The 26,458-nt window shown below is 45.3% G+C and overlaps 1 protein-coding gene across 1 annotated transcript in view; it reads left to right on the plus strand.

The window, feature by feature from the left end:
- Positions 1-26,458, plus strand: part of LOC130045929 (transmembrane protein 180-like) — a 63,383-nt gene that overhangs the window by 7,039 nt on the left and 29,886 nt on the right. The window contains exons 3-6 of the mRNA XM_056138810.1: positions 9,053-9,207; positions 12,443-12,526; positions 19,102-19,224; positions 21,897-21,904. Coding sequence (XP_055994785.1) covers positions 9,053-9,207; positions 12,443-12,526; positions 19,102-19,224; positions 21,897-21,904 — 370 coding nt within the window. The remainder of the gene's footprint in view (positions 1-9,052; positions 9,208-12,442; positions 12,527-19,101; positions 19,225-21,896; positions 21,905-26,458) is intronic.

The following is a 26,458-nucleotide window of genomic DNA, read 5'->3' on the forward strand; positions in this document are numbered from 1 at the left end:
GTAAAATGTTATCTACGGTGAATAGGTCACGCTAGATGGACTTTGAGTTTTTTAATTATTTTTTTAAAAAATTATTATTTTTTGCTCGAGCGGGCCCAGTAACGTCTCCATTGGAGACTTTGTTGTTACTGTGTCTGGCATATCGAATACTCTCGGTAGCTTGCCGGGCTCTCCGAGAGGGGCGGAGGAATCGAACTCGGGTCGGCCATGTTGGCTGCTTGCAAGGCAGACACCCTACCCGCTGTGCTATCGCTCCAGCCCTGAATACACAGTTTTAAAGTTCAGATGATGTTCCAACACTCATCTCTTCATCAGTGTACATTTCCCACCACCAAGTTTCCTTCTTGGGCTGGAGCGATAGCACAGCGGGTAGGGCGTTCGCCTTACAAGCGGCCAACATGGCCGACCCGAGTTCGATTCCTCCGCCCCTCTCGGAGAGCCCGGCAAGCTACCGAGAGTATTCGATATGCCAGACACAGTAACAACAAAGTCTCCAATGGAGACGTTACTGGGCCCGCTCGAGCAAATCGACGATCAATGGGAGGGCCTTTACCCTTTACCTTTAAGTTTCCTTCTGCTTCCCCCAACCCCTGCCCTGCCCCTCTCTATGGCAGGCAGGCTTCTCTCTCTCTCTCTCTCTCTCTCTCTCTCTCTCTCTCTCTGTCTCTCTCTCTGTCTCTGTCTCTCTCTCTCTCACATACACACACACACACATGTACGCACACACACAAACGCTTTTGGACATTATAGTTTGCAATACAGATACTGAAAGGTTATCATGTAAACCCCTTTACCCCTCTACCTACTTTCAACACTCAGTTCTTACCCAGAGTGCTAGAGTGATCATTCTAAGGATTATTGTCATACGTCATACTGGCCCCTTCTCTATTCTCGCTATTCGCCCCACACACACTTGTGGCAAGCTTCCAACCACTGACCTGCCCTCCTGGTCACTGTTTTCCCTGGACTTGAATATTAATCTCATACTATTCTTTTTTATATTCCACAATCATTCTATATTTGTCCCTCTCTCTGACTCACCTCACTCAGCATGATACTCTCCATGACCATCCATTTATATAAGCAAATTTCATGACTTCATTTTTTCCCAACAGCTGCGTATTATTCCATTGTGTACATGTCCCATAGTTTCTTGATCCAGTTGTCTGTTCTCGGGCACTCAGATTGTTTCCAGACTCTGGCTATTGTGAATAGTGCTGCAATGAACATAGAAGTGTTGATGGCATTTCTGCTGTGATTTTGTTTTCTTTATCATTGTTTTTTTTTAACTTAACTAACTTTTGAAAAATATTCTATGTGAGGTAGAAATGGTTTCAAAATTTTTTAAGTGCCACTATACCTTCTTAAGCAATGGTGAGAGGATAGAATTTGACTAGCTGGGGCCAGAGAGATATCACAGCAGGCAGAGTGCCTCACACTGGACTGACGGGCTTCAATCCCCAGCACTCCATGTGGTCCCGAGTGCCACCAGGACTGATCCCTGAGCACCGAGCTAGGAGTAAGCCTTGAGCATCATGAAGTGTGGCCCACCCTCCCCACCTGAAAAAAAAATTTTGCCTTTCTATTGTTAGTGTCAAGGCCTTTGCCGTCATTTGGTTGCTGCAGATACTATAATATAATAATAATAATAAATCACATTTACTGAACGCTTACCAGGTGCCAAGCATATTGTACCTGTTTATTCAGATATTCCTCACAACCATCTTTAAGACAAAGACTTCTTTTTGTCTGGGTTGGGGGGGGTGGAGGGGTCCTAAATGGTGCTTCCGGCAATGCACAAGGGCTACTCCTGGCTCTGCACTCAGGAATTACCCCTGGCAGTGCTTGGGGGACCATATGAGATGCTGGGAATCGAACCCGGGTCAGCCGTGTGCAAGGCAAATGCCGTACCCGCTGTGCTATTGCTCCAGCCCTCAGAGAGACTCTTCTTAGCGATGAGTGAAGAGAGTCCCAGAGGCTCCTCTCTTCACTGACGTTGAGATTCTGTCTGGAGACTTCCCTGGGTGTGTATGTCTAGTGATCAGGGCTGACCAAGGGGGGTTCCCCTGTGCTTCATGGGTGCAGCTCCAGGTCTGTGCACGTCTGTGCATGCACAATAGAGGGATGCTCCCCACCAGGGCAATGGGGAGTTTCCCAAGGTGTTTGCTTCTGTGTTCAGTGATCCAGAACCGGGGGGAGGGGGGGAGGGAGGGAGGAGGAGTTCCTGTCTCTGCTGGTTATTATCTGAGCGATAGCACAGCGGGTAGGGCGTTTGCCTTGCGTGCAGCCAGCCGGGCCAAGCCGGGTTGGATTCCTCCACCCCTCTCAGAGAGCCCGGCAAGCTACCAAGAGTATTTTGCCTGCACGGCAGAGCCTGGCAAGCTACCCATGACGTATTCAATATGCCAAACACAGTAACAACAAGTCTCAAAAAAATGGAGACGTTACTGGGCCCGCTTGAGGAAATCGATGGACAATGGGAGGACAGTGTTTGTTTGTTGTTTGAGTCTCTGTGCACTATCCCTCCCCACATGTATGTATATATTATGTATATAATTTTTTGTATTGTCTCACTTTGAATCATGCCTTTGCCCAAGTTCTTTATGCTTTTTTCAGGTGAAGATGAAAACATTTGTCAAAGTCAGGTGTAAAATTTGTTGAATAGATGAGTTTATTTAAATTTTTATTCATTTACTTTACTTTTTATGGCCAGATTTTAATTTATGTTTAATTAATTATTAATTATTTTGGTCTGGGACAACACCCAGCAATTACTCAGCGAGCATCACTCCTGGTGGTGCTCAGAGGACCACATGAGGTGCTGAAATCAAACGTGGGTTGGCCACTTTCAAAACAAACACCCTACCCTCTATACTATTTCTCCAACCCCCACTTGATTCCTTTTTTTTGTCAAATGCTTTTATTTTGAGTGAACATAACACCGTTTTGTTTTTCCACTGTTAAATGTATAGATTATTTCTGCTTTTTGACTTAATAATGCTGCCATGAATACTAACATACACGTTTTTTATGAGGATGTATAATTTTCCTTCCTTTTGGGTATATATATCTATCAGTGAGAAAGCTTTGTCATGAGGTACTTTATTTCACACTTCTGAGATACTGATAGATCAGTTTCCAAAGCAATTGTACCATTTTAAATTATCTCCTGGGGCCAGAGAGATAGATAGTACAGCAGATAAGGTACTTTCCTTGCATGCAGCTGACCGGGGTTTGATCCCTGGCATCCCATATGGTCCCCTGAGAACTACCAGTAATAATTCCTGAGTTCAGAGCCAAGAGTAACCCCTGATCTGCTAGAATGTCACTCTAGCCCTCATGGTTGTTTTGATGTACTTTAACCTCATGGCTAATCATATTGAACATCTTTTCCTATGCTATTTACCCCTATATATGGAAAAATACCTTTTCAGCTTGCTGCTTTGTTTTTTGTCTTTGGGGCAACACCCGGCAGTGCACAGTGCTTACTCCTGGCTCTGCGCTCAGGAACTGGAGGGACCAGTTGGGGTGCTGGGGATTAAAACTGGGTCAGCTGTATGCAAGGCAACTGGCCTACCTGCTGTACCCTCTCCCTGTCTATTCTTTTCTATTCCCTGAATTATATTCTTTTTACCTCTATCACAGTCTGAAGTCAAACAGGCTTCCTTGAAAGTTCTTATAGCATTGCTTGCTGGGCTTATGCTCTCTGGTTGTGGTTCTCAAGCACGGTTTGGTTGCAGTGCTCGCTGGACCCCATAGTACTCACACACTTCAGTTGAGCTGCTCACCAGATCACACTAGCATACTTGCACTGTGCCAGAGACCACAAACTTTCATCATCATTGTTGTTTTGGAGTCACACCTAGCAATGCTCAGGGGTCACTCCTAGCTCTGCACTCAGGAATCACTCCTGGTGATGCTCGGGGGACCATATGGGATGCCGGGGATCGAACCCGGGTCAGCCGTATGCAAGGCAAATACCCTACCAGCTGTACTATTGCTCTGGCCCCATAAGGGATCTTTTTATTTTTTTATCTCGAGGACTTTAGATGGGTGACTTCCAATCTCTCTTTGGCTTTTTTTTTTTCTTTTTGGGTCACACCCGGCGATGCTCAGGGGTTACTCCTGGCTCATGCACTGAGGAATTACTCCTGGCAGTGCTCGGGGGACCATATGGGATGCTGGGAATCGAACCCGGGTCGGCCGTGTTGGCTGCGTGCAAGGCAAACGCCCTACCCACTGTGCTATCACTCCAGCCCCTCTCTTTGGCTATTAAGTATTAAGAGAAGCATGGCTAGGGCTGAAACGTGGATATAGCGGGCAGTGCACTCGCTTACCAGGTGGCAGACCCTGGGTTCTATCCCTGAATTCCAGAGGATCTTCTGAGCCTCCAGGAGTGATCCTTGAGGGAAGAGCCAGGAGCCAGCCCCGAAGTGGCCCAAACACAAACAACAAACAAAACCAAAAGAGAAGTATGGCTAAAAGCTTACCCCAATCCTTTTCATTTGTGGGGCCACACCCAACTGTACTCAGGAGTGTTGCGGATCAAACCTGGCCTCCTGCATGCAAAGTATGTGCTTCAGCCCATTAAGGCCTCTGGCCCCTAATAATCCCTTTTCTTAATTTTTTGTTTGTTTTTATTTTTTGGACCATATGAAGTGATACTCAGGAATTATGCCAGCTAGTGTTCGGGGGACCATAAGGGATGCCAGGGATTGAACCCTGGTCGGTCACATGCTCTGGCCCGATGATACTTTTCTTTAAACCCTTATGCTGTAGCGTTGTAGCACTGTAGCATTGTCCTCCTGTTGTTCATCGATTTGCCTGAGCGGGCACCAGTAACGTTTCCATTGTGAAACTTGTTGTTACTGTTTTTGGCATATTGAATATACCACAGGGAGCTTGCCAGGCTCTGCCATGCGGGTGGGATACTCTTGGTAGCTTCCCGGGCTCTCCGAGAGGGATGGAGGAATTGAACCCGGGTTGGCCGTGTGCAAGGCAAACGCACTACCCTCTGTGCTATCCTCCAACCCAACCCTTATACTAATGTATGAATTTCACTTGTTTAAGGAAACATCAGAAAATGAAAATCCAAAGTTACTCTAAATTTATTCTTAATTTCTAGAAACATGATCTGTATAAACTGGTAGCACTGTAGCACTGTCCTCCCATTGTTCATCGATCTGCTCAAGCGGGCACCAGTAATGTCTCCGTTGTGGGATTTGTTATAGTTTTTGGCATATCGAATATGCCACGGGGAGCTTGCCAGGCTCTGCCATGTGGGCGGGATGCTCTTGGGGGCTTGCCAGGCTCTCCGAGAGGGATGGAGGAATCGAACCCAGGTATGCTGCGTGCAAAGCAAACGCCCTACCCACTGTGCTATTGCTCCAAACTGGTAGGGTTAAAAAAAAGACAGTTCAGGGGCCAGAGAGATAGTACAGTGGGCAGGGTGTTTTCTCGGCATGTGACCAACCCAAGTTCTATCCTCTGTACCCCATATGATCCCTGGGCCCCATAGGGAGTAATCCCTGAGCACAGAGCTAGGAATAAGGTCTAAGCACTGCCGGTATGGCCCCCAAACAAAAAACAAAACCAAAAACAATCAACAAGTGTTTATTTGGCTAAATAAACCCTGGAGGTATTGGGTATAGTTTTAAAAGAAGAGCACTGTATTTTCATTTCCTCAGTGGCTAGTTTTTTGAGGAACCAGATTCAGGAAAGGAGAAAAAGTAAACAAGTTGCTCTTCTCTCTAATAATTGTTTTGTTAGATCCATGCTTCTTCCACATCCTGTTCCCCTCAGATAGACAGAATAGAATACGGGTGAAGAGCATGGCTTGGGGGCCTGAGAGATAGTACAGTGGGTAGGGCGCTTGCCTTGCAAGCAGCCGACCTGGGTTTGATTCCTGGGATCCTATATAAGTTCCCCGAGTGCTGCCAGGAGTAATTCCTGAGTGCTGAGCCAAAAGTAATCCCTGAGCTTCATCGGGTGTGACCCAAAAAACTGTCAAACAAACAAACACTGTCCTCCCGTTGTTCATCGATTTGCTCGAGCGGGCCCAATAACGTCTCCATTGTGAGACTTCTTGTTACTGTGTCTGGCATATCGAATACTCTCGGTAGCTTGCCAGGCTCTCTGAGAGGGGCGGAGGAATCGAACCCGGCTTGGCCGGGCTGGCTACATGCAAGGCAAATGCCCTAGAAAATAGAGAAAAAAAAATAGCATGGCTTGGGAGTACCTCAGGAATGTGACTCCCCCACTTACTAGCTGTGTGACTTTAGGGGAAGTTCCTCAACCTCTTGGTGTCTCAGTTTCCTCCTCTGAAGAATGAAGATCAAAACAGATGGAGCTATTATGAGAATGAAGTGAGTGAAAACATACGAAGTCCAGTATAACAGTTCCTGGCACAAAATAAACACTAGAAATGTCAGCTCTTCTTATTAAGACTCACACAGCAAGTGTTTATTATTCCTTTGCTGAGAGCTTGGCACTGCCTTTATCTGTTTCCGTTTGGGCTCTTTTGGCATAAGTTTGCCGACACTGAGGAGAGCACAGTATTCACATACTCCTCAGCAGATATGACTGGAGAGCCAAACCGTCAGCCGGCAGAGTTTGATTTTAGCAAAAGAAAAGTCTTTCTTATGTGATTTCTGGTAAGTAAAGGCCCTCCCGTTGATCATCGATTTGCTCGAGCGGGCCCAGTAACGTCTCCATTGGAGACTTTGTTGTTACTGTGTCTGGCATATCGAATACGTCACGGGGAGCTTGCCAGGCTCTACCGTGCGGGCGAGATACTCCCGGTAGCTTGCCGGGCTCTCCGAGAGGGGCGGAGGAATCGAACTCGGGTCGGCCATGTTGGCTGTGTGCAAGGCAAACGCCCTACCACTGTGCTATCGATCATTTTATAGCTTTTAAGGTATTGGACAAAATAATACCAGGAGCCAGAGCAATGTACAGTGTTAGGGCGCTTTCCATACATATCATGATCGGAATTCAATTCCTTGGCACCCTCTACGGTCCCCCAAGCCTGCCAGGAGTGATCCTAGAGTACAGAGCCAGGAATCAGTCCTGAGCACTGCCAGGTGAGGCCCGAACAACCCCACCCCCATAACGTACAATTATTATTATTATTATTATTACTTTTTGGGTCACACTCAGTGATGCACAGGAGTCACTCCTGGCTCACGCACCCAGGAATTACTCCTGACAGTGCTCAGGAGACTATATGGGATGCTGGGAACTGAACCTGCATCGGCCGCATGCAAGGCAGCACCCTACCCACTGTGCTATCACCCAGCCTCTCTTTAATTTCTTGTTATTTTATTTTTGTTTTTATTTGGGGGCCCCATTGGGGGGTGCTCAGTGCACCTCCTGGCTCCGTGCTCAGGGATCACTTCTAGAGGGGCTCTGGGAACCCTATCTGGTGCGGGGATTGAAACTGGGTTAGTCGCGTGCAAGGCAAGCGTCCTACCTGCTGTATTATCTATCTGGCCTCTAATTTGTTGTATTTTGATGTATAAAATAATGCAAAGAAGGAGCTTCACCTCGATATGTGGAAATGCGTGGTTGGACAATGTTATCATTTTATGTTGGCCTGGAGTGGGACTTCCTGAGTGTTCCACATGCTTTCTCTTTCAGAACGCTTAAGAAATGCTTTGGGTCACATCAATCACAGAGCCATTGTTTTTAAGTGTCCAGAAAATGAGCTCTTGTTCCTTGAAAGTAGGAAGCCAAGAAATGTTTCGGGTGGGGAGAACCCTTCCTTATATTTATCAAAGAGCATTTTTGTATTCCACACACATCATTAAAAATTCTCTTCTAATTGTAACGGTACTTGCATTGAGTTAGTGAAAATTGCAGGGCTAAACAATGTACTTTTTAAGGGAAAACAAAGGGTCTTCTAATCTTTTTTTAATGTACATATGGATATTTAACACAAGATTTTCAGTTTAGAACAATAGTTGTTTTAATTGATAAGAAGAAATATAGAAGAATAGTATCTTAGCTCTCAATGCAAATCTATCAGAATTATGAAAATATGTAAGGGTAGGGACAAAACACAACCAAAAGAAACAGAATCTTAAACTGTTATTATCTGTGTGTGGTGCTTAATTTTAATTTAAAAAATGCATTTCAGGGGCCAGGAGATAACATAGGGGTTGTAGTTTAGAGCTCATAGCCCCAAAATTTTCCTGTCTCCTTCCCCCCAATAAAAGCAAAAACAATATTTTGGGTTGGAGCAACAGCATAGTGGCTGATCTGGCTGACCCAGGTTCGATTCCTCTCCCCCTTTCGGAGAGTCTGGCAAGCTACCGAAAGTATCTCGCCCACATGGCAAAGCCTGGCAAGCTACCTGTGATGTATTCGGTATGCCAAACACAGTAACAAGTGTCACAATGGAGACGTTACTGGGCCCGCTCGAGCAAATCAATGAACAACGGGAGGACAGTGACAGTAACAGTGACAGGGAATGTTTTTAAGCACAATCTGTTTCTACAGGCCCGTCTGACTGTCTGACTGTCTGTCTCTAGTTTTTGAGCCACACCCTGCCAAGCTCAGGGCTTGCTTCTGGCTCTGTGCTCAAGGATCACTCCTGGCAGGCTCCAGGGGCCTATGGGGTGCTGGGGATTGAACCTGGGTTCGATGGTCTACAATGCAAGGCAAGTGCTCTACCTGCTGTACTCTTGTACTATCTCTTTGGCCCCTACAGTTTGTTTTTAAGTGATAGATTCTTTCATATAGTTGGTTTTGGTGAAATCTCCTTATGTTACTGTGAGAATTAAAATGTAGTAATTTCCTGGCTTATTTAATTAATAGGAAATAATAGGATTTTTTTTTTGGCTAATTTAGACTATTATTATTCTTCACTGATTTTTGTGGAAGCATACAGATAATTAAGTTTCCAACATTGGTAGATGGTTTTGTGTATTTCAATTGACATTCTAATTCAGTTTATAAAGCAAATTAGTTTTTTGCTGAGGATATTTCTTTTGTCATCAGCAAAATTCACAGGATCTCATCTTCATGCAATGTCAATCTGTTTCTCTTTCAGTGTCTTACACTCATTAGTCAATCCTGGCTGAAGAAATATGGCTATTACAAAATCATCTTAATTTCTTTCTACCTAGAAGGCACAGCCTCCATTGTCATGTTATTGCTTGGACAGCAATACTATTACTTTTTGACTCTCTATCTCATGATTATCATGTAAGTAAATGCCTGTACTAAGCCAGACCTATGCTCCCAAATGGCTCACCATTCACTCTTTCAAGCTATGAAGCATCCTTGATCATCATGTCTCGGCACAGCAAGCGCACTTTTGTGCCAAGCTGAATGGTCACTGCAGCTTTTTTGAAGGACTTTTATCCATTAGACTCTGTCGTAAAGTTGCTTGTTTTTATCTTATCAAAACGCACCATTTCATGACAGCTGCCACCTAGGTGTTGACTGCCTTTGTTTGCCAGCTGGGAAAATGACTGTATTTATCTTTTATTATTATTATTATTATTAAAGTAAAGTAAAGGCCCTCCCGTTGTTCATCGATTTGCTCGAGCGGGCCCAGTAACGTCTCCATTGGAGACTTTGTTGTTACTGTGTCTGGCATATCGAATACGTCACGGGGAGCTTGCCAGGCTCTGCCGTGCGGGCGAGATACTCTCGTAGCTTGCCGGGATCTCCGAGAGGGGCGGAGGAATCGAACTCGGGTCGGCCATGTTGGCTGCGTGCAAGGCAAACGCCCTACCGCTGTGCTATCGCTCCACTTATTACTATTAAAAATACCATGATTTGCAAAATTGTTCATTATCCAGTTGTTTCAAGCACTTTGAATTCCAACACAACCAAATTGTGACCTTCCCTCCACCAATATCCCCAGTTTTCTTCCCAATCCCAGCTTGACCCTTGAGGCACATAACACATTCTTCATTGTCTCTTAGTCTAGTCAGCCACCAATTAATAACAGTCTCACCTCCCTAATGTGTCCTGAATTAATCTCTTTTCTCTTGCCACTACCATTCCTTTACAAGTTCTCATGTGATTTTTTTTCCTTTTTTTGCACACTTAGCTGTACTCAAGGATCACTCCTGGCAGCGCTCAGTACAAGGTGCTGGGGTTTGAGTCTGGGTTGGCTCTGTCCAAGGCAAGCATCTTGGGCTCCTCTGATCAGATCTTTTATGAAATTGTTGGGCAGCCATTTACGTGTTCTCCCGCATTCAGTCCTAGCTCTCTGACCCTATTTTCCATACTGCTGCTAGAACATGCCCTTGTCTGGCTTAATAACCTGCAGTGCTAGAGACTGAGTTGAGGCTTTGCAGGTATGCGCTCTGCTACCGAATTTTTCTCTTAATGATCTTTTTGGGAGGAGGCCGAGCGGTGCTTGGGAAATCCGGAGCCCATTCCTGGCTTTAGTTGACCAAGTTCCATGCGAGGGCTGGAGGCAGCTGTGCTGAGCTCTGGTCCTGAGCTGCTGGAATCTTCGAGAACCAGCCCAGCAGTGCCTGGTGGTGGTGGTGGGGATGATGGGGAGTATCCCTGGGCTACACTCTGCAATACATGCGCCAGGGACTGAACTCGGGTCCAACCTGGAGGCATGCCATGTGTGTGCTCTCATCCCCTTGTACTAAATTTCTATTGCTCTGCTTATTAATATTTTGTTTTGTTAGGGCTGAAGCGATAGCACAGTGGGTAGGGCGTTTGCCTTGCACACAGCCAACTGGGGCGACCCGAGTTTGATTCCTCTACCCCTCTCGGAGAGCCCGGCAAGCTACCCGTGATGTATTCGATATGCCAAACACAGTAACAAGTCTCACAATGTTACTGGGCCCGCTCGAGCAAATCGATGAACAATGGGAGGACAGTGACGGTGCCGGGGCCACACTGGGCAGTGCTCAGGGCTTATTTATGTTTCTGGTCCAGGGATCTTCCCTGGCGGAACTCAGCAGACTGTACTCAGTGCAGGAGATTGAACAGGGTCAGCTGCAGGCAAGGAAAAGACTTAAATCCAGTATTATCTTTCCGGTCCTCTTTAATAATCTCAAGAGGCTTTCCAATGCATTTATTTTTAAATATATTATTATTATTATTATTATTATTGGGCTCACTACATCCTGTGCCCTTCCAGCCCTTCCCATTGCTTTTAGAATATGAGTAAAGTGGTAAAGTGGTAAATGTCTTTTTAGGGGCTGGAGAGAGTCCAGCAGGGAAAGCGCTTGCCTTGTACGTGGCCAATCCAGGTTTGATCTCCAACATTTCATATGGTCCCCTATCACCACCAGGAAATATTCCTGAGTGCAGAGCCAGGAGTAACCTCTGAGCATTGATGGGTGTGGCTCCCAAATCCAAAAAAAGAGAAAAAATTAAAAAAAATTAAATGTCTCTATAATATTGATTTTTGTTTGCTTATTTTTAGATTATACCCATGACACTTGGGGGTCATTTCTAGCCTGGTGGTTGGAAGGGGCGGGGTTCTCTCCCAGCAGTACTGAATAAGGGGGCATGTGGTGCCAAGGATTGAACCGCGGAGCCTGTGTTCAGCCCTTTGACCTTCCCTTCAAACATTTACATTTATTTTAAGAATGAAAAAAAAAATTTTTTTACTGGAGTCTTTCCCCATTTTCATCTCTTCTCTTAATTGAAATGTTAGATGGCTTTTTATAGGTCTTAATTTATCCTGTTCTTAGAGCAAGAGAAAAAAATGATGGATTCCCCTAACATGCTTTGTTCTTTCAGATCTATTCATAATTTAAGTAGATCAAGTGAATAAGTAGTCATTTGGAAATGAGAACAAAATTGCTTTTAAAAATCCTAAGAGGATTCTTAAAAATCCGGAAAGAGCCGGAGAGATAAGACAGTGGGGAAGGTCCTTGCCTTGCATGTAGCTGACCTGGGATCCATCCCTGGCATCACTTGTAGTCCCCTAAGCCCATCAGGAGGGTTTCCTGAGTGCAGAGGTAGGAGGAACCCCTGAGCACTGCCGGGTGTGTCCCCAAAACAAAATCCCAAGAAAAATGTGTTATTTCTCTTTTGGGTTTTTTCTGTGCTGGGGGGTCCCTCCCACCAGTGCTGGGGGACCAGATGGCATTGACCATATGGGGCACCTAGACCTCCGGCATGCTAAGTGTGTGCACTCAGCCTGTTGAGCTCTCTGGCCGAGTTATTTCATTTTTAAAATAATTATATATATTCATAAATCTGTATTTAGAAGAACAGAACTGTGTGTAATTCTATTTGCTTTTATAACATACTATTTTCTTTATACCTTGTATTCATAAGTATATGGTGTTTCAGGGAACAGAAGAGTGTACATTTCTGTTCTTGGCTTTTACAGTATATTCTTTTCTTTTTTACAAGCCCATACAACTTTCATTTGATGTTTGTTCTAAACAAATTCTGTGACTCCCAGGTATATAAAATTTTCATATGTGTGTTTTAAAATTGTTTCTAGGGTGACTGTGCAGGCTGCTTCTTGCTTGTTCTACCTGCCACTCGCTGACATGGTTGATGCGGACATGCTGAAGTTTAGTCGGCAGTAAGTCTGTTCATGCACCAGCTATGAAATATCTCTATGGGCGGGAGCTAGTCAAGTCTCCACACCTCAGTTCTATTGCCACTACAAATCACCTTAAAGAAAACCATTCAAGACGTCATTGGGAATTAGAGGACAGACAATAGTAGGATATCTTGAATTGTTTGTCTGAGTAACTTTCCCTGGCTTCTGAATGGGCATCTCTGGGCTTCACAAAGCTGATGCAACCCAAGGACCAAGCCTCCAAAACCAAAGTAAAATCTCAGCTTTATGTTCCACAAACTCGAACACACAACCGATAAGGCAGCATGACCTTTGCTCTGTGACATGGCAAGAAATGAAAATGAGGAGTCAAGGTCCGTCTTAGTGCTTTTTTCCTTGAAGACATAGGCATGGATTATGAGTAGTTTTGTTCTTTGGAACGGTGATAAAATTCACTTGATCGCAGATATTTTTCACTGTGTATGGATTAGAGAGGAACATGTTATGTGTGGGCTTTTTTTTCTGTTTTTTTGGGTCACCTACTGTGATGCTCATGGGTAACTCCTGGTTCTGCACTCAGGATTACTCCTAGTAGTGCTCAGGGGACCTTATGGGATGCCAGGATCAAACCCAGGTTGGCCACATGCAAGGCAAATGCCCCACCTGCTGTACTATCGCTGCAACCCCTGGAACATGAAGACAGACAAATACTTTTTTTTTTCAAATTTAATTTAATTTTTATAGTTGTTCACAATAGTTCATTACAGATAATATTCCAACACTAATCCCACCACAGTGCACCTTCCCATCACCATAAAAGTTGTGAAGGTTGTTGTATTTCATCCTGGAGCCATGTAAGCTCTTGTATTAGAGATTACAAACATATATGTTAAACCCAAACAAATGTGTGCTGCTTTTGGTACATCACTGGGCTAGAGTATAAGAGGTTGTGCAGCCACAAATGTGGCCCTGCACCCAGGACGTTCTGTGTCATTCTCTTCCAGGAGCTTTATTTCATAGTCCCTGGATCTTGGCCGTTGATGAGATTATATGGTTTGCAGGCATGACTGCCAAGCTACTGGAAAACAGAAGTTGCAGGGAGGGCCTGGTCCTGTTCCAAGTGAGCTTGGAGATCTCAGGACAGACAGGTTCTTAAACTTACCACCTCTGTAGTCTATAAAAACATCTTGATGCCATGGCCTTGCTCTTTGTCTTTTTTTTTTTTTAACTGGAGAACAGCATTGCCAAATAACTCAAGCATTGCTTGAGTTTTTTCTATAATATCTGTCCTGTTTCAGGGTTTTGTGGCTAATTTGTGTTTGAAATTTTGAGCAAGTCAGTTCAATACCCTATTCTGAGTGACTCAAGAGGTGACTGGCTCAAAAATCACTGTTTAGGGAGAGGCTTTGGGGTTTGGTTTCACTTTGAGGCTCAGAGAACCATGTGGTGCTGGGGATCAGACCCCAGACTCTTGTGTGTACAGTGTGTGCTCCAGCACGTTTAATTCCTTGGCTCTCAAATCAAACTTCTTTACTCTTTTTTTTTTTTTTTTTTTTTGGTGTTTAAGCCACACCATGGTGGTGGCTGGTCCTGGAGGTCTTTGGCTGCCGGAGCCCTGGTCGGGGCGGGGAGGAAAGCTCAACCCGCTCCCCTCCAAGGGGTCTCGGCGAGCGAGGACAGTCAGGCGCGGGGGCAGAAGACTGCACTCTTCTCTTCCGAGATCTGGTTTTTATAGTCTCTGAGTCTTGGCCGCTGATGGGATTACACGGCGCCAGGGGGCCAGTTGGTGGGTGTGACCCCCGCCTACTGGAATTTGGAGGATCTGGGTGGAGGATGCTCGGCCCAAATCTGGGTAGGACCAGCCACCACCATGCTGAGACCACTCTCCGCACACGTGAAGGTACTGGCAGAGGGACAAAGTCACGCGGGTTCCGGGGCCAAGATATCCAAGCCTACCGGGATTTGGGCCGAGCATCCTCCACCCAGATCCTCCAAATTCCAATAGGCGGGGGTCACACCCACCAACTGGCCCCCTGGCGCTGTGTAATCCCATCAGCGGCCAAGACACAGAGACTATAAAAACCAGATCTCGGAAGCACGCGGCCGCATTTGCGGCCGCGCAACATTTTATTATAACATCTTATTATCTCATTCCTACTTTGGACAAACTGACAGGCTACCAAATGTAGCTTGCCCACACGGCAGAGTCTGGCAAACTCTCCGTGGCGTACCCAATATGCCAAATACCAGTAACAATGATGGGTCTCATTCTCCTGAAGAGCCTTGAATATAATCTCAGGGCTAGGATGAAGGAGACGTTACTGGGGCCTGCTCGAGGCAATCGACGACTAACAGGATGATTTGTGATTTTGTGATTGTGAAGCCACACCAGGTGCTGCTGGGGAGGGGATCACTAATGCCAGATATTAAACCTGGGCATCAGCATGCAAAGTCTGTGCTCCAACCCTTGAACCATCTTCATAGTTTCTCAAATAACTTTTACTTTTCCCCTCCCTCCCTCCCTCCCTCCCTCCCTCTCTCCCTCCTTCCTTCCCTCCCCGCCCTCCTTCCTTCTCTCCTTCCTTCTCTCCTTCCTTCCCTCCTTCTCTCCTTCCCTCCCTCCCTCCCTCCCTTCCTTCCTTCCTTCCTTCCTTCCTTCCTTCTATCCTTCCCTCCTTCCTTCCCTCCCTTCCTTCTTTCCTGCCTTCCTGCCTTCCTTCCTTCCTTCCTTCCTTCCTTCCTGCCTTCCTGCCTTCCTGCCTTCCTTCCCTCTTTCCTTCTCTCCTTCCTTCCTTCATTCTCTTTCCTTCCTTCTCTCCTTCCTTCTCTCCTTCCTTCCTTCCTTCCTTCCTTCCTTCCTTCCTTCCTTCCCTCCCTCCCTCCCTTCCTCCTTCCTTCCTTTCTTCCGTCCTTCCTTCTCTCCTTTCTTCCTTCTCTCCTTCCTTTTTTCCTTCCCTCCCTCCCTCCCTCCCTCCCTCCCTTCCTTCCTTCCTTCCTTCCTCCCTCCCTTCTTCCCTTCTCCCCCTTCTTTCCTTTCTTCCCCAGGCAGTGCTCAGGGTTTACTCCTGGCTCTGTACTCAAGGGTAACTCCTGACAGTGCTCAGGGCACCATATGTGGTGTCGGTGATCAAACCTAGGTTAGTTGTGTGAGGCAAGTGTCTTAACCTGCTGTACCATCTCTCCAGCTCATAAAAATAACTTTTAAAAACACAAGTAATCTAACGAGTAATAACTGCAGCAAAATCCCCGACAACTCTTAAATTGTTTTTGAACGAGACTGGTTACAAATAAAGGGAGGAAAGGGAGCTCCAGTGACTCAATGCCGACGTGTGCAAGCACCGCGTAGCCTTTCCTCACTCAAGCCCTTGCCAGTCTTCTGGGGCAGCTCTTATTGACCCAATAAACGTGGCTTAATCGCCTCCACTGTGTTGGGCACCATGGCAGATGCTGGGGAGACAGCCACGAATCTCTCTCAGCTTTTAGATCACAATGTCTCTGTGTGGGACCCACGCTGTTCGCTCCTGTTCTCTATTACCCAGAGCCCACAGCTGGCTTTGCTTCTGTTCCTTGCCAGATACTCTGGTTCTGCTCAGAAGGTTCAATCTATCTTGTAAACCTAGGAAAAGAACGTGTAGAATGAAAGTCATTTCTAGGAAAACAAAGTTAACTACTTTGGGAAGATATGACAGAAATAATTTGTAAAGAAAAACAAAAGAGAATTCAAAAAGGAAAATATTCCCATCAAATCACATCTGGTTTTGGGAAAAGTCAAGAAAACTGAAAGGTAACTCGAACTCAGAATTCCTTGCAAACGGCGTCAGATTCTCCTGATAGCAGGTTGTAGGTATTGTGACGCTTATAACCGCAATGTGGATTTGTCTGGGGGAGAAAAGAAGAATCCAAACTTCTAAGGCTGTGGTTTTTCTTTCTTTCTTTTCTTCTTGGAAGTACACTGAAGGAGAAAATTTGTGTTTGTAATTTACATTTTATATTCTCGTCTGTGCTGGTTAGCCACTTCAAATAGGCAGAAGAGTGTTTGGAAAATCCTCTTGCCCACTTTTGACTTCATTGTAGTGTAATCTTGTTCATTAGAATACCGAATGAAAAAAGAAAAACTTTTTTAGTTTTCAGTAAGAGAAAACTTTCAAAGAGCAAAATGAGCTACAACAACAAATCTAATTTTGAACATTGCAGCTTCATTTTCTTGTATATGTACTTCAAACCGACTGGTTTATATAAGATAGTTAAAAAGACCATTGCCCTTTTCCTTTTTTTACTTTTGATCTATGAAGTGGTTGATTATTTATTTATTTATTTATTTATTGCTTGTTTTGGGTATTTGTAAAGCATTTTATCCAAAAACAACAACAACAACAACAACAAAAAATTTGCATTTAACTGAATTGGTTCTAACAACAACAACAACAACAACAACAACAAAACGAAAAAGATGGCACAGCATGGGCCGAAGCCATAGTACTGTGGGCAGGGTGCTTACCTTACACATGGCTAACTCAGGTTCAATCCCCAGCACCCCACAAGCCCTGAGTACATCTAGGTGTGACCCCCAAACAAATAAACAAACAAAAGGAAACAAAAGATGTCATAGTATTTATCAGATAAAAACCAAGGGAAGAGTGGTTGGTAGGACTTTGCATATCTAAAGCCTTGGGTTTGATCCCTGGCATGTCCCTGCCCCAAAACACACACACACACACACATACACACACAAAATCACAGACATACACACAGACACACACACAGACACACATAGACACAGACACACACAAACACACTCACAGACACAATCACAGACATACACTCAGACACACACACACTCACAGACACACATAGACACAGACACACACAAACACAGACACATACACACAATCACTGACATCCACACAGACACACACACAGACACAATCACAGACATACACTCAGACACACACACACTCTGACACACATAGACACAGACACACACAGAAACACAGACACACACACAATCACAGACATCCACACAGACACACACACTCACAGACGCACATAGACACAGACACACACAAATGATAAATGTAGAGCAGAGTGGTTAATATCTCCTTTTCTGAAAATGGGTGTCTTTTGCTTCGATTATATCAGATAACTTAAGACACTGAGCAAAGCCTGGGGTGGTTCTGCCTCTCAGAACACTGAGAGTCTAGTGGTGGGCAGGCCGCCATTACACTATTATATCATCCTATAATTGTGATTATCCCCACTCTCAGGAAACATAAAACTCTTGGGGGGTTAACTTTCTCCAAGAGAACGCAGCTGGTAGATGGAAGTCCAGGGAATGAAACCTGAGCGCTGACCATCATCCAAAGACCTTGCCTCATCTCTTTCTCTTTCATTTCTCCCCCCCCTCCCCCTCTTTTCTTCTCTGCCTTCCCTTTCTTCTCCTCTTAGTGTAAAATGTCTCTTGTTTGTTGAAATGCAAGATCTTAGTTTATTGGGTCAAGTCACTTGATTCATCTTCTATGAACTCACTGTTTCAAATAAGAAAAGATATGGCAGGATTCTTCCTAGAAACACGTGAAATGAATCCTTAGAGAAATTTGGACAGAGGGACTTAGAGGTGAATCCTAGTTCTGCTCCTTTGGGGCCATGTGAGTGTGGGCCAGTCCCTCTGCTCTCCCGTCTTCTAAGGCAAGAGTGCTAGAACCTTCCTCATGGGGCTGCGGTGGGGTTTAGGTACAGTGCAGCCAAAGATCACTCTCTCTTTTTGGGGGTCACACCAGCGATACACAGGGGTTACTCCTGGCTCATGCACTCAGGAATCACTCCTAGCGGTGCTCGGGGGACCATATGGGATGCTGGGAATTGAACCCGGGTCGGCCGTGTGCAAGGCAAATGCCCTACCAGCTGTGCTATCGCTCCAGCCCCAGATCACTCCCTTACTGAGCATTTTTTTTTCTTTTTGGTTCACACCTGGAGATGCACAGGGGCTTACTCCTGGCTCTGCACTCAGGAGTTACTCGTGGTGGTGCTCAGGGGACCACATGGGATGCTGGGAATTGAACCCGGGTTGGTTGCGTGAAGGCAAACGCTCTACTGGCTATGCTATCTCTCCAACCCCCTCTTACTGAGCATTTGAATAGTTCCAAACAGGACTACGTTCTTTTTCTCTCCGGGGTACCTTCCTCTCTGTGTGTATCGCTTTCTATCTCTCTGTCTTTGTCTCTGTCTCTGACTCCCCCCACGTCTCCCATGTTGTAAATAAAAACCTTTTATTTCACACACAACAGAGATATTAGAAAACTATCTTTCCATCCTCTTACCTTTTTTTTTCTTATTTATTTATTTTGTTTTCCGGCCAACCCAGCTGTGCTCAGGGCTTACTCCTTTGGGGATATCATATGTGAGGAGGCTCCTTGTGGTTCAGTAACTCTCTTGTGACAAAGTCAGGTGAGCCCTGGAACTGCTGTGCTCTGTATCATTGTCTAGTTAGGGTCAAGGTGGACTTCAGAGACAAAAAAGATCCTCACATACGTGTTTGCACATGAACACCTTCATGTATGCATGTGGATACAGATGCACTCTGTCTTTTTCTGTTGCAGGTCACCCCTTTCTTCAGTGGTCTTTGGCCTAAACGCTTTGTTTACCAAACCTGCTCAGGCCTTGGTACCTATGCTGATACTCTTTGGGCTGAACCAGTATGGATATGGGAGCCCCAACAAAAGGTAAGAAGCCCCTTGAAATAATGTCAAGGAACTCAGAAAGCAAGCTCAGCCTTCTATATTGATTACCTGGGCACTTATCTTGGACTTTGGATATCATTAGTCATCAACTCATAGATTTTGAGTAAGCTACAATAAAAGGTGCTCGTGTCAGAGGTGCTTTCAAGGGAGGCTCTTTCTGGCTGACGCAGGGGCTGTGATTTGTGCTCAGCCCTGGTGGGATGTGCTGGCACCAACAGCATGTTCAGTAATATATGCTGCAAGTGCCTGTCATTATCAGGAAACTCCCTACTGGGGCTGGAGTGATAGCACAGTGGGTATGGCATTTGTCCTGCACATAGCCAACCTGGGTTTGATTCCCAGAAACCCACATGGTCCCCTGAGCACTACCAGGAGTGATTCCTGAGCGCTGAGCCAGGAGTAACCCCTGTGCCCTGCCAGGTGTGACCCAAAAAGAAAAAAAAATTCTTAGAAGGAAACTCCCTATTTAAGTTATTCATTTAACATTTCATTCCACAAATGTTTCTGAGGGTTGGTTATTACCTACATAAGGTTCAAAGGTACTGGGACCCCCAAATGAATAAGGAACCTTCAAGGACCCCGCCCCCATTCCCATAGATTCTGGTATGAATGTCCCACCAGAAGCCCGTTAGGGCATCTGGGGGGAGGTAGAGAAGAAATTCCCACTTTAGTCTCCATGAGTTCAGGGTGCACCTCACGGAAGGGTGGGTTCTTGTTTTGTTTTATTTCTGGATGGGGCACACGTGGCTGTGCGCAGGGTTTACTTCTGGCTCTGTGCTCAGGGATCACTTTTGGCGAGGTTCAGGGAATCACATGGGGTGCTGGGGATTGAACCTGGGTCTGCTATGTGCAAAGCAAATGCTCTACCTGCTATACTATCGCTCTTGCCCAACATTTGTCAATTGTTTTTTGTCTTTTGTGTAATATCTATTCTCTCACAGGTCTCTCACAGACGTGTAGTAATATCTCATTGTTTTGATTTTTTTTGGTCTATTTTTCAATTAGGTGTTGTTGCTGTTGTTGTTATTGTTGTGTGTGTGTGTGTGTGTGTGTGTGTGTGTGTTTGGGTTTTTTTGGCTGTACCTGGCAGTGCTCTCAGGAATTACTCCTGGTGTGCTCAGGGGACCATATTTCTGGGGATTGAATCTACGTCTGTCGCATACAAGGCCAGCACCCTACCCACTCTATTATCTCTCTGGTCCCACGTGATTTTTATTTTGTAGTTTTTTGAGGTTCAAGAATTCTTTGTACATTTTGGTTAACAGAAATGTCTTTATCAGAAATGTCTTTGCAAATATTTTTCTCCCAGTCTGGGGTGTGTCTTTCCATTCTCTTGCCAGTGTTCTTTTTTAGTTTACTTGGGTTTTTTTTTGAAGGGGTAGTACACACAGTTGTATCCAGAGTTTGCTCCTTTGTGGGGACCATATAGGGTTGGTTAGAGATGGAGCCAGTTCCGGCCAATTGCAAGGCAAGCACCCTACCTGCTGTACTGTCTCTCCAGGCCCTCTTGCCAGTGTCCTCGGCAGAGTATAAGTTTGCATTTTTCTTTCACAGATGACTTTTCATAATGTATCTCAATGCTTTGCCATACCCAAATTCACACAGATTTTTAAATTCTTTTATTTTATAAGGTAGTTCACAATATTTGATTACATTTAATATTCAAACACCAATCCCACCACAACACCTTCCTATCACCGTATTTCGGATGTTTCCATTCTGAACCCCAATCCCTGCCCCAAAACAGAGCCGTAATAATATATTTCATATTGTTTGTTATGAAAAACCACTGAAAGTGCTACAAAAAAGTATCCTTAGAGGAAAGAGTGTGAATATTGTTCTATTTCAACAGGGGCCATTAAGACCTTCTATAGGTGATCTCTAATATGTTGTTAAAGGTTGAGCCTTGTGTACTTTTATATATATATATATATATATCTGTAAAAACAATATATATATATATACAGATGTGTATATATATTTCCCCTCTAAGATTGGTTGCCTGACAAGCTACCCGTGGCGTACTCGATAAGTCAAAAGCAATAACAATGAATGGTCCTCATTCCCCTGACCCTGAAAGAGCCCCCAATATGTCATCGGGCTACACTTGTATGTGACAGGGACGAACGGAGATGTTACTAGGCCCACTCGAGCAAATTGAAGAACAATGGGGTGATAGTAATAGTGATAGTGAAGATTGGTTGCCTACTACTTCGAGCCCCATTAAATGTGGTGGGGTACTCTTGGAGTATGGATGGTGTGATGTATGAAGTGTCCAGAAATAGGTTTACTTGTGGGTGAGGCTTGGCCCGAGCATGTGGCACAGCTGTGAGCACAGTGGCAGTTGAGCTCTGTAGGTTTTTGGCTGCCCGGGCTGGGTCCCTTGGGATGGGGAGGGATCTCACCCACTCCCTTCAGGGACGCCCCAAGTGAAACAGCCTGGCAAGGAGTCTGGTGGCATGGTTATGGTGAGCGTAGTGTTATGCTCCCTTCTAGGAGAGAAGGACATGCAATCTGGATTGTGGCCAATGACAAGATTATCTGGTGCCAGCCAGGGGTGACTTATGGGTGTGACTGCATAAACCACTGCAGAAGTCACAGGAGTCAGGAGGATATGGACAGGGGATCTTTGTTCCCGGTCCCAATGGACCCAGAGTTCTCCGTCACAAAGTTCCGCATATCTGCATTTTCTGGGGATTCACTTGTGGGTGAGGCTTGGCCCAAGCATGTGGAGAGCAGCCTTGAGAATCACACAGATTTTTGTCTATATTATCTGTGGAGACTTATAATTTGGAGAGAGCCATACCCTCTCTCAAAACAAAGTAAAATAGTGAGGAGGGAGAAAGAGAGAGAGAGAGAGAGAGAGAGAGAGAGACAGAATGACAGAGGGACAGAGAGAGACAGAGAGAGAGAGAGAAAGGAGAGGTCTTTTCTAGGGAGGAGGAGAGAATTTAGCATACCCCATAAAGTAAAATAAAGGAATTACATGGCTGGAGAAATAGTATAGGAGATAACTGCTTTGCATGCTGCCAATCTCATTTATCCAAAAGTATCCCCTGAGCCAGAAATATCCCCTGAGCACCGATGGTCTTGCTGCCCCCTCACACCTCCAGAAAAATAAAGGAATTTCACATCCCAAGTTGAGGTGGGAGTGAGCATAATGTGTATACAACAACAACAAGCAAATTGGCCAGGCGCAGAAGAGATAGGATAGGGGTGAAGGCACTTGCCCTGCACTGGTCAAGCTTAGTTCGATCCCCAGCAGCAAATGTGGTCCCCTGAGCCCCTCCAGGCCTGGTGCCTGAGCACAGAGTGGGAGTGAGCCATTGCTGACAGATTTTTTCTAGTTTTGCATTTCACATTTAGATATTTGATTAATTTTGGGAAGGGCCACTGTCTAGAATTGGTTGGCAGGTGGATGAGGCCGTACCCAGCAGGGTTTACTTTAGCCTCTGAATTGTACACATCAACCTGATATCCTACAATCTTGTTCACTTGATCACTTGACTTCCCGTTAATCATCGATTTGCTCAAAGGGGTGCCAGTAACGTCTCCATTCATCCCTGTCATGTGCTAGTGTAGCCCAATGGTGTCTGTTCATTTTAGGAATACAAAGAGCCTCAAACCAATTGTTTAGGGTCTTGATGAAGAAGTCTGACCATCTGGTAGATGGGTGTCCACACGGTCTTTTGATGTCCCGTGGAATCCAGTCGGTAACTGCTCTAGTCCAGCAGTCATCTCCAAATCTCATTACATGTCCAGCCCATCTGATTTTCGACGTCTTGGCAAATGAGACGGCATCCCTGATTCACCGACGGAGTTCGGAACTCCGAACTCTTTCTCTCACTTGAGTGAAGTATGATACTCTGATTCCTCTTTGGGAGACCCGAATAGAGTTCTCATCCTGTTTTCGTAGGGCCCAGGTCTCTGAGGCATATGTTTATGCAGGAAGAACAGTGGAATCCAAGAGATGTTCCCGGAGCCAGAGGTTCTTCATCCTCTTAGCTATTTCTTCGACACTCTTGAAGGCGTTCCAAACCGCTGTCTTCTTGCTGCACAACTCAGGTACCAGGTCATTTGTCATGTTGACTTCTCGACCTAGGTACATATAACTGTTGCATTCGGAGATGGTTGTTCCGTTGAGAGTGAGTGGAGTGTCAGGAACAAGGCTGTTTGTCATAAACATTGTCTTCGTGAGATTCAGCTGTAGTCTGACCTTTCCACACTCATGGTCGAAGTCGGTCACCATTTGTGCTGCTTGGCTAATGTTTGGTGTTATTAGAACAATGTCATCAGTGGTGGTGTACTTGCCGACCATCTATCTTCACTCCCATTCCTTCCCATTCCAGTCGTCACATGATATTCTTGAGGGTGGCACTGAAGAGTTTCGGTGAAATGGTATCACCCTGCCGAACCCCTCTCTTGACATCGATGATCATTTCTTTGTAGAATGGTGAGGTCCTAGTAGTGAATCCATAATACAGCTCACGGAGGATCCTGATGTATTGAGTTTGAATGCCCTGATTGCCTAGGGCTTTGATGACCGCTTCAGTCGCAACAGAATCAAAGCCCTTCTTTAAATCAATGAACGTTAGACAGAGCAGCATCTTGAACTCCTGAGAAACCTCAATGAGCTTGGTTATCATGTGGATATGGTCAATCGTGCTGAATCCTTTTCGGAAACCAGCTTGCTCGCATGGTTGTCCTTCATCTAGTGTTCTGCCAATCCTATTCAGGATGACTCGAGTGAACAGCTTGTAGATGACAGACAATAGGCAGGTTGGGCGATAGTTGCCAATGTCGTGGATGTCTCCCTTCTTGTACAGTATTACAGTCCTGCTGCTTTTTCATTGGGATGGGACCTTGCATTCACACAGGTAGCGTGTGAAGAGCCGAGCCAGCGTATTGATAAGTACTGATGGCAGGTTCTTCAGGTCTTCAGGTCTGACCTTGTCTGGGCCAGGTGCTGATTGTTCCTTTACCGACGAAATGGCGTGTTGGATTTCAGAAGGGAGAACGTTGGGAACAACATATCCATCCTGCAAAATTTGGTATGTGGGCAGGTGGACGTGGCTATCGAAGAGATCTGAGTAGAGGTCATGGATAATCTTCTCCATTGCCCTTCTGGAAGATGGGATAGATCCATCAGGACGTCGGAGGGCAGTTATCTTGGTGTTGTAGTTGGCGAAGGATAGGCAGGTGTTACAAATGCTTTCCCCGGCTTCTGCCGCATCTACCAGTACTTCTGCTCTTCTCTCTTTGAGGTCTTCCTTTATTGTATCTCTGCACTGCTTTGCGAGCTCAGACGTTAGCTTGTGGTTGCCTGAGGCATGCGCCAAACCACGTTGGTGAATAAGCTCAAGAGTTTTCAAAGACAGGTGTTTTTTTGTGGCTATTTCTCTCCGCGTTCCTCACACAATCATTGGTCTCATTCCCCTGACCCTGAAGGCGTCACCAATATGGCAGCATTGACAAGGATGAGGAAGGAGAGGCTGATAAAATCTCAAGGCCGAACTAGGCTGCCAAAACGAAGAAAGACAAAAATGATTGTCTGTACTTTCAATGCACGTACGCTAGCATCAGATACATCCATCGAGGACCTGATGGTACAAGCACGAAAGATCAAGTACGACATCATTGGTCTGACCAAGACAAGAAGGTATCAATCACATCACACCATTTTCAACACTGGAGAAGAACTGTTCCTCAGAACATGCGATAAAAGAGGCGTCGGAGGCATCGGTGTCCTTGTCAACATGAACTTGGCCATGAGCATTGATTCATTCAAATGCCTAACAACCCAAATCGGATGATTACACTTGAATAGATGTGGCTCACTGTCAGCAGTTTCTATCTTCGTTGTCTATGCACCAACATCCAATTATGATGAAGGAGAAATTGAGAAATTCTACATGGAGCTGGAGAATTTCTATAAAGAAGACCACACCTTCTACAAGATCATTGTCAGTGATTTTAAAGCCAAGATAGGACCGAGAAGATCAGTCAAAGAACTCCTCATCAGGACCCATGGCCTAGAATGGAACGAACAGGGTGAGAGACTGTCTGAGTTCATTATGTCAACCAAGACCATCCATGGTAACTCATAGTTCCAGAAGGTCGAATCCAAATGTTGTACATGGGAGTCTCCTGGTGGACGGTTCCACAATGAAATAGACCACATCATATTCAATTGATGGTTTTGCCTGACCCATGTCGCTTTTGTCCCCAAATTCCAAACAGGATTGGACCACCGTTTCCTTCATGCAAAATTTTACTTCACAGAGTGGGGAAAAAGGGCTGCAAAGTTTAAAAAGAGAACTCCCAGAATGACCACCAACTGGGAGCTCTTTGGCACTATTGCAGAAACATGGTGAGATGCCATAGTTGACAACATTGATGAGGAATACAATTTACTGGTTCACTTAGACAAGGATCTACTTTTTTTTTACAAATTCTTCTTCCCTTGTTATTAAGGAACATTTTCAAAAATGTAAAAATATTGCACAAGAAGACTCATATTCATCACCCTGGTTCATCTATTAATACCTTACTATTATCAATTAATCATATTATAATCAATAAGCTCAACACTAATAATCTTAATATATTATTATATTAATACAAACCACATTCATTTCATTTTCATTTCATCATCCTGTTATTCGTCGATTGCCTCGAGCAGGCCCCAGTAACGTCTCTTTCATCCTAGCCCTGAGATTATATTCAAGGCTATTTAGGAGAATGAGACCCATCATTGTTACTGGTATTTGGCATATTTGGTATGCCACGGGGAGTTTGCCAGACTCTGCCCTGTGGGCAGGCTACATTCGATAGCCTGCAAGTTTGTCCAAAGTAGGAATGAGACAATAAGATGTCATAAAAAAAAGTTCTGATAAGATGTCGCGGCCGCGCGGTTCTGGGGTCTGGATTTTATAGTCTCTGAGTCTTGGCCGCTGATGGGATTACACGGCGCCAGGGGGCCAGGTGGTGGGTGTGACCCCCGCCTACTGGAATTTGGAGGATCTGGGTGGAGGATGCTCGACTCCAATTCGAGTAGGCTTGGAGGTCTCGGCCCCGGAACCCGCGTGGCTTTGTCCCTCTGCCAGTACCTTCATGTGTGCGGAGAGTGGTCTCAGCATGGTGGTGGCTGGTCCTGGAGGTCTTCGGCTGCCGTAGCCCTTCATGTGTGCGGAGAGTGGTCTCAGCATGGTGGTGG

The sequence above is a fragment of the Sorex fumeus genome, unplaced genomic scaffold, assembly GCF_029834395.1.
Source record: "Sorex fumeus unplaced genomic scaffold, SorFum_2.1 ptg000130l, whole genome shotgun sequence".
NCBI lineage: Eukaryota > Metazoa > Chordata > Mammalia > Eulipotyphla > Soricidae > Sorex > Sorex fumeus.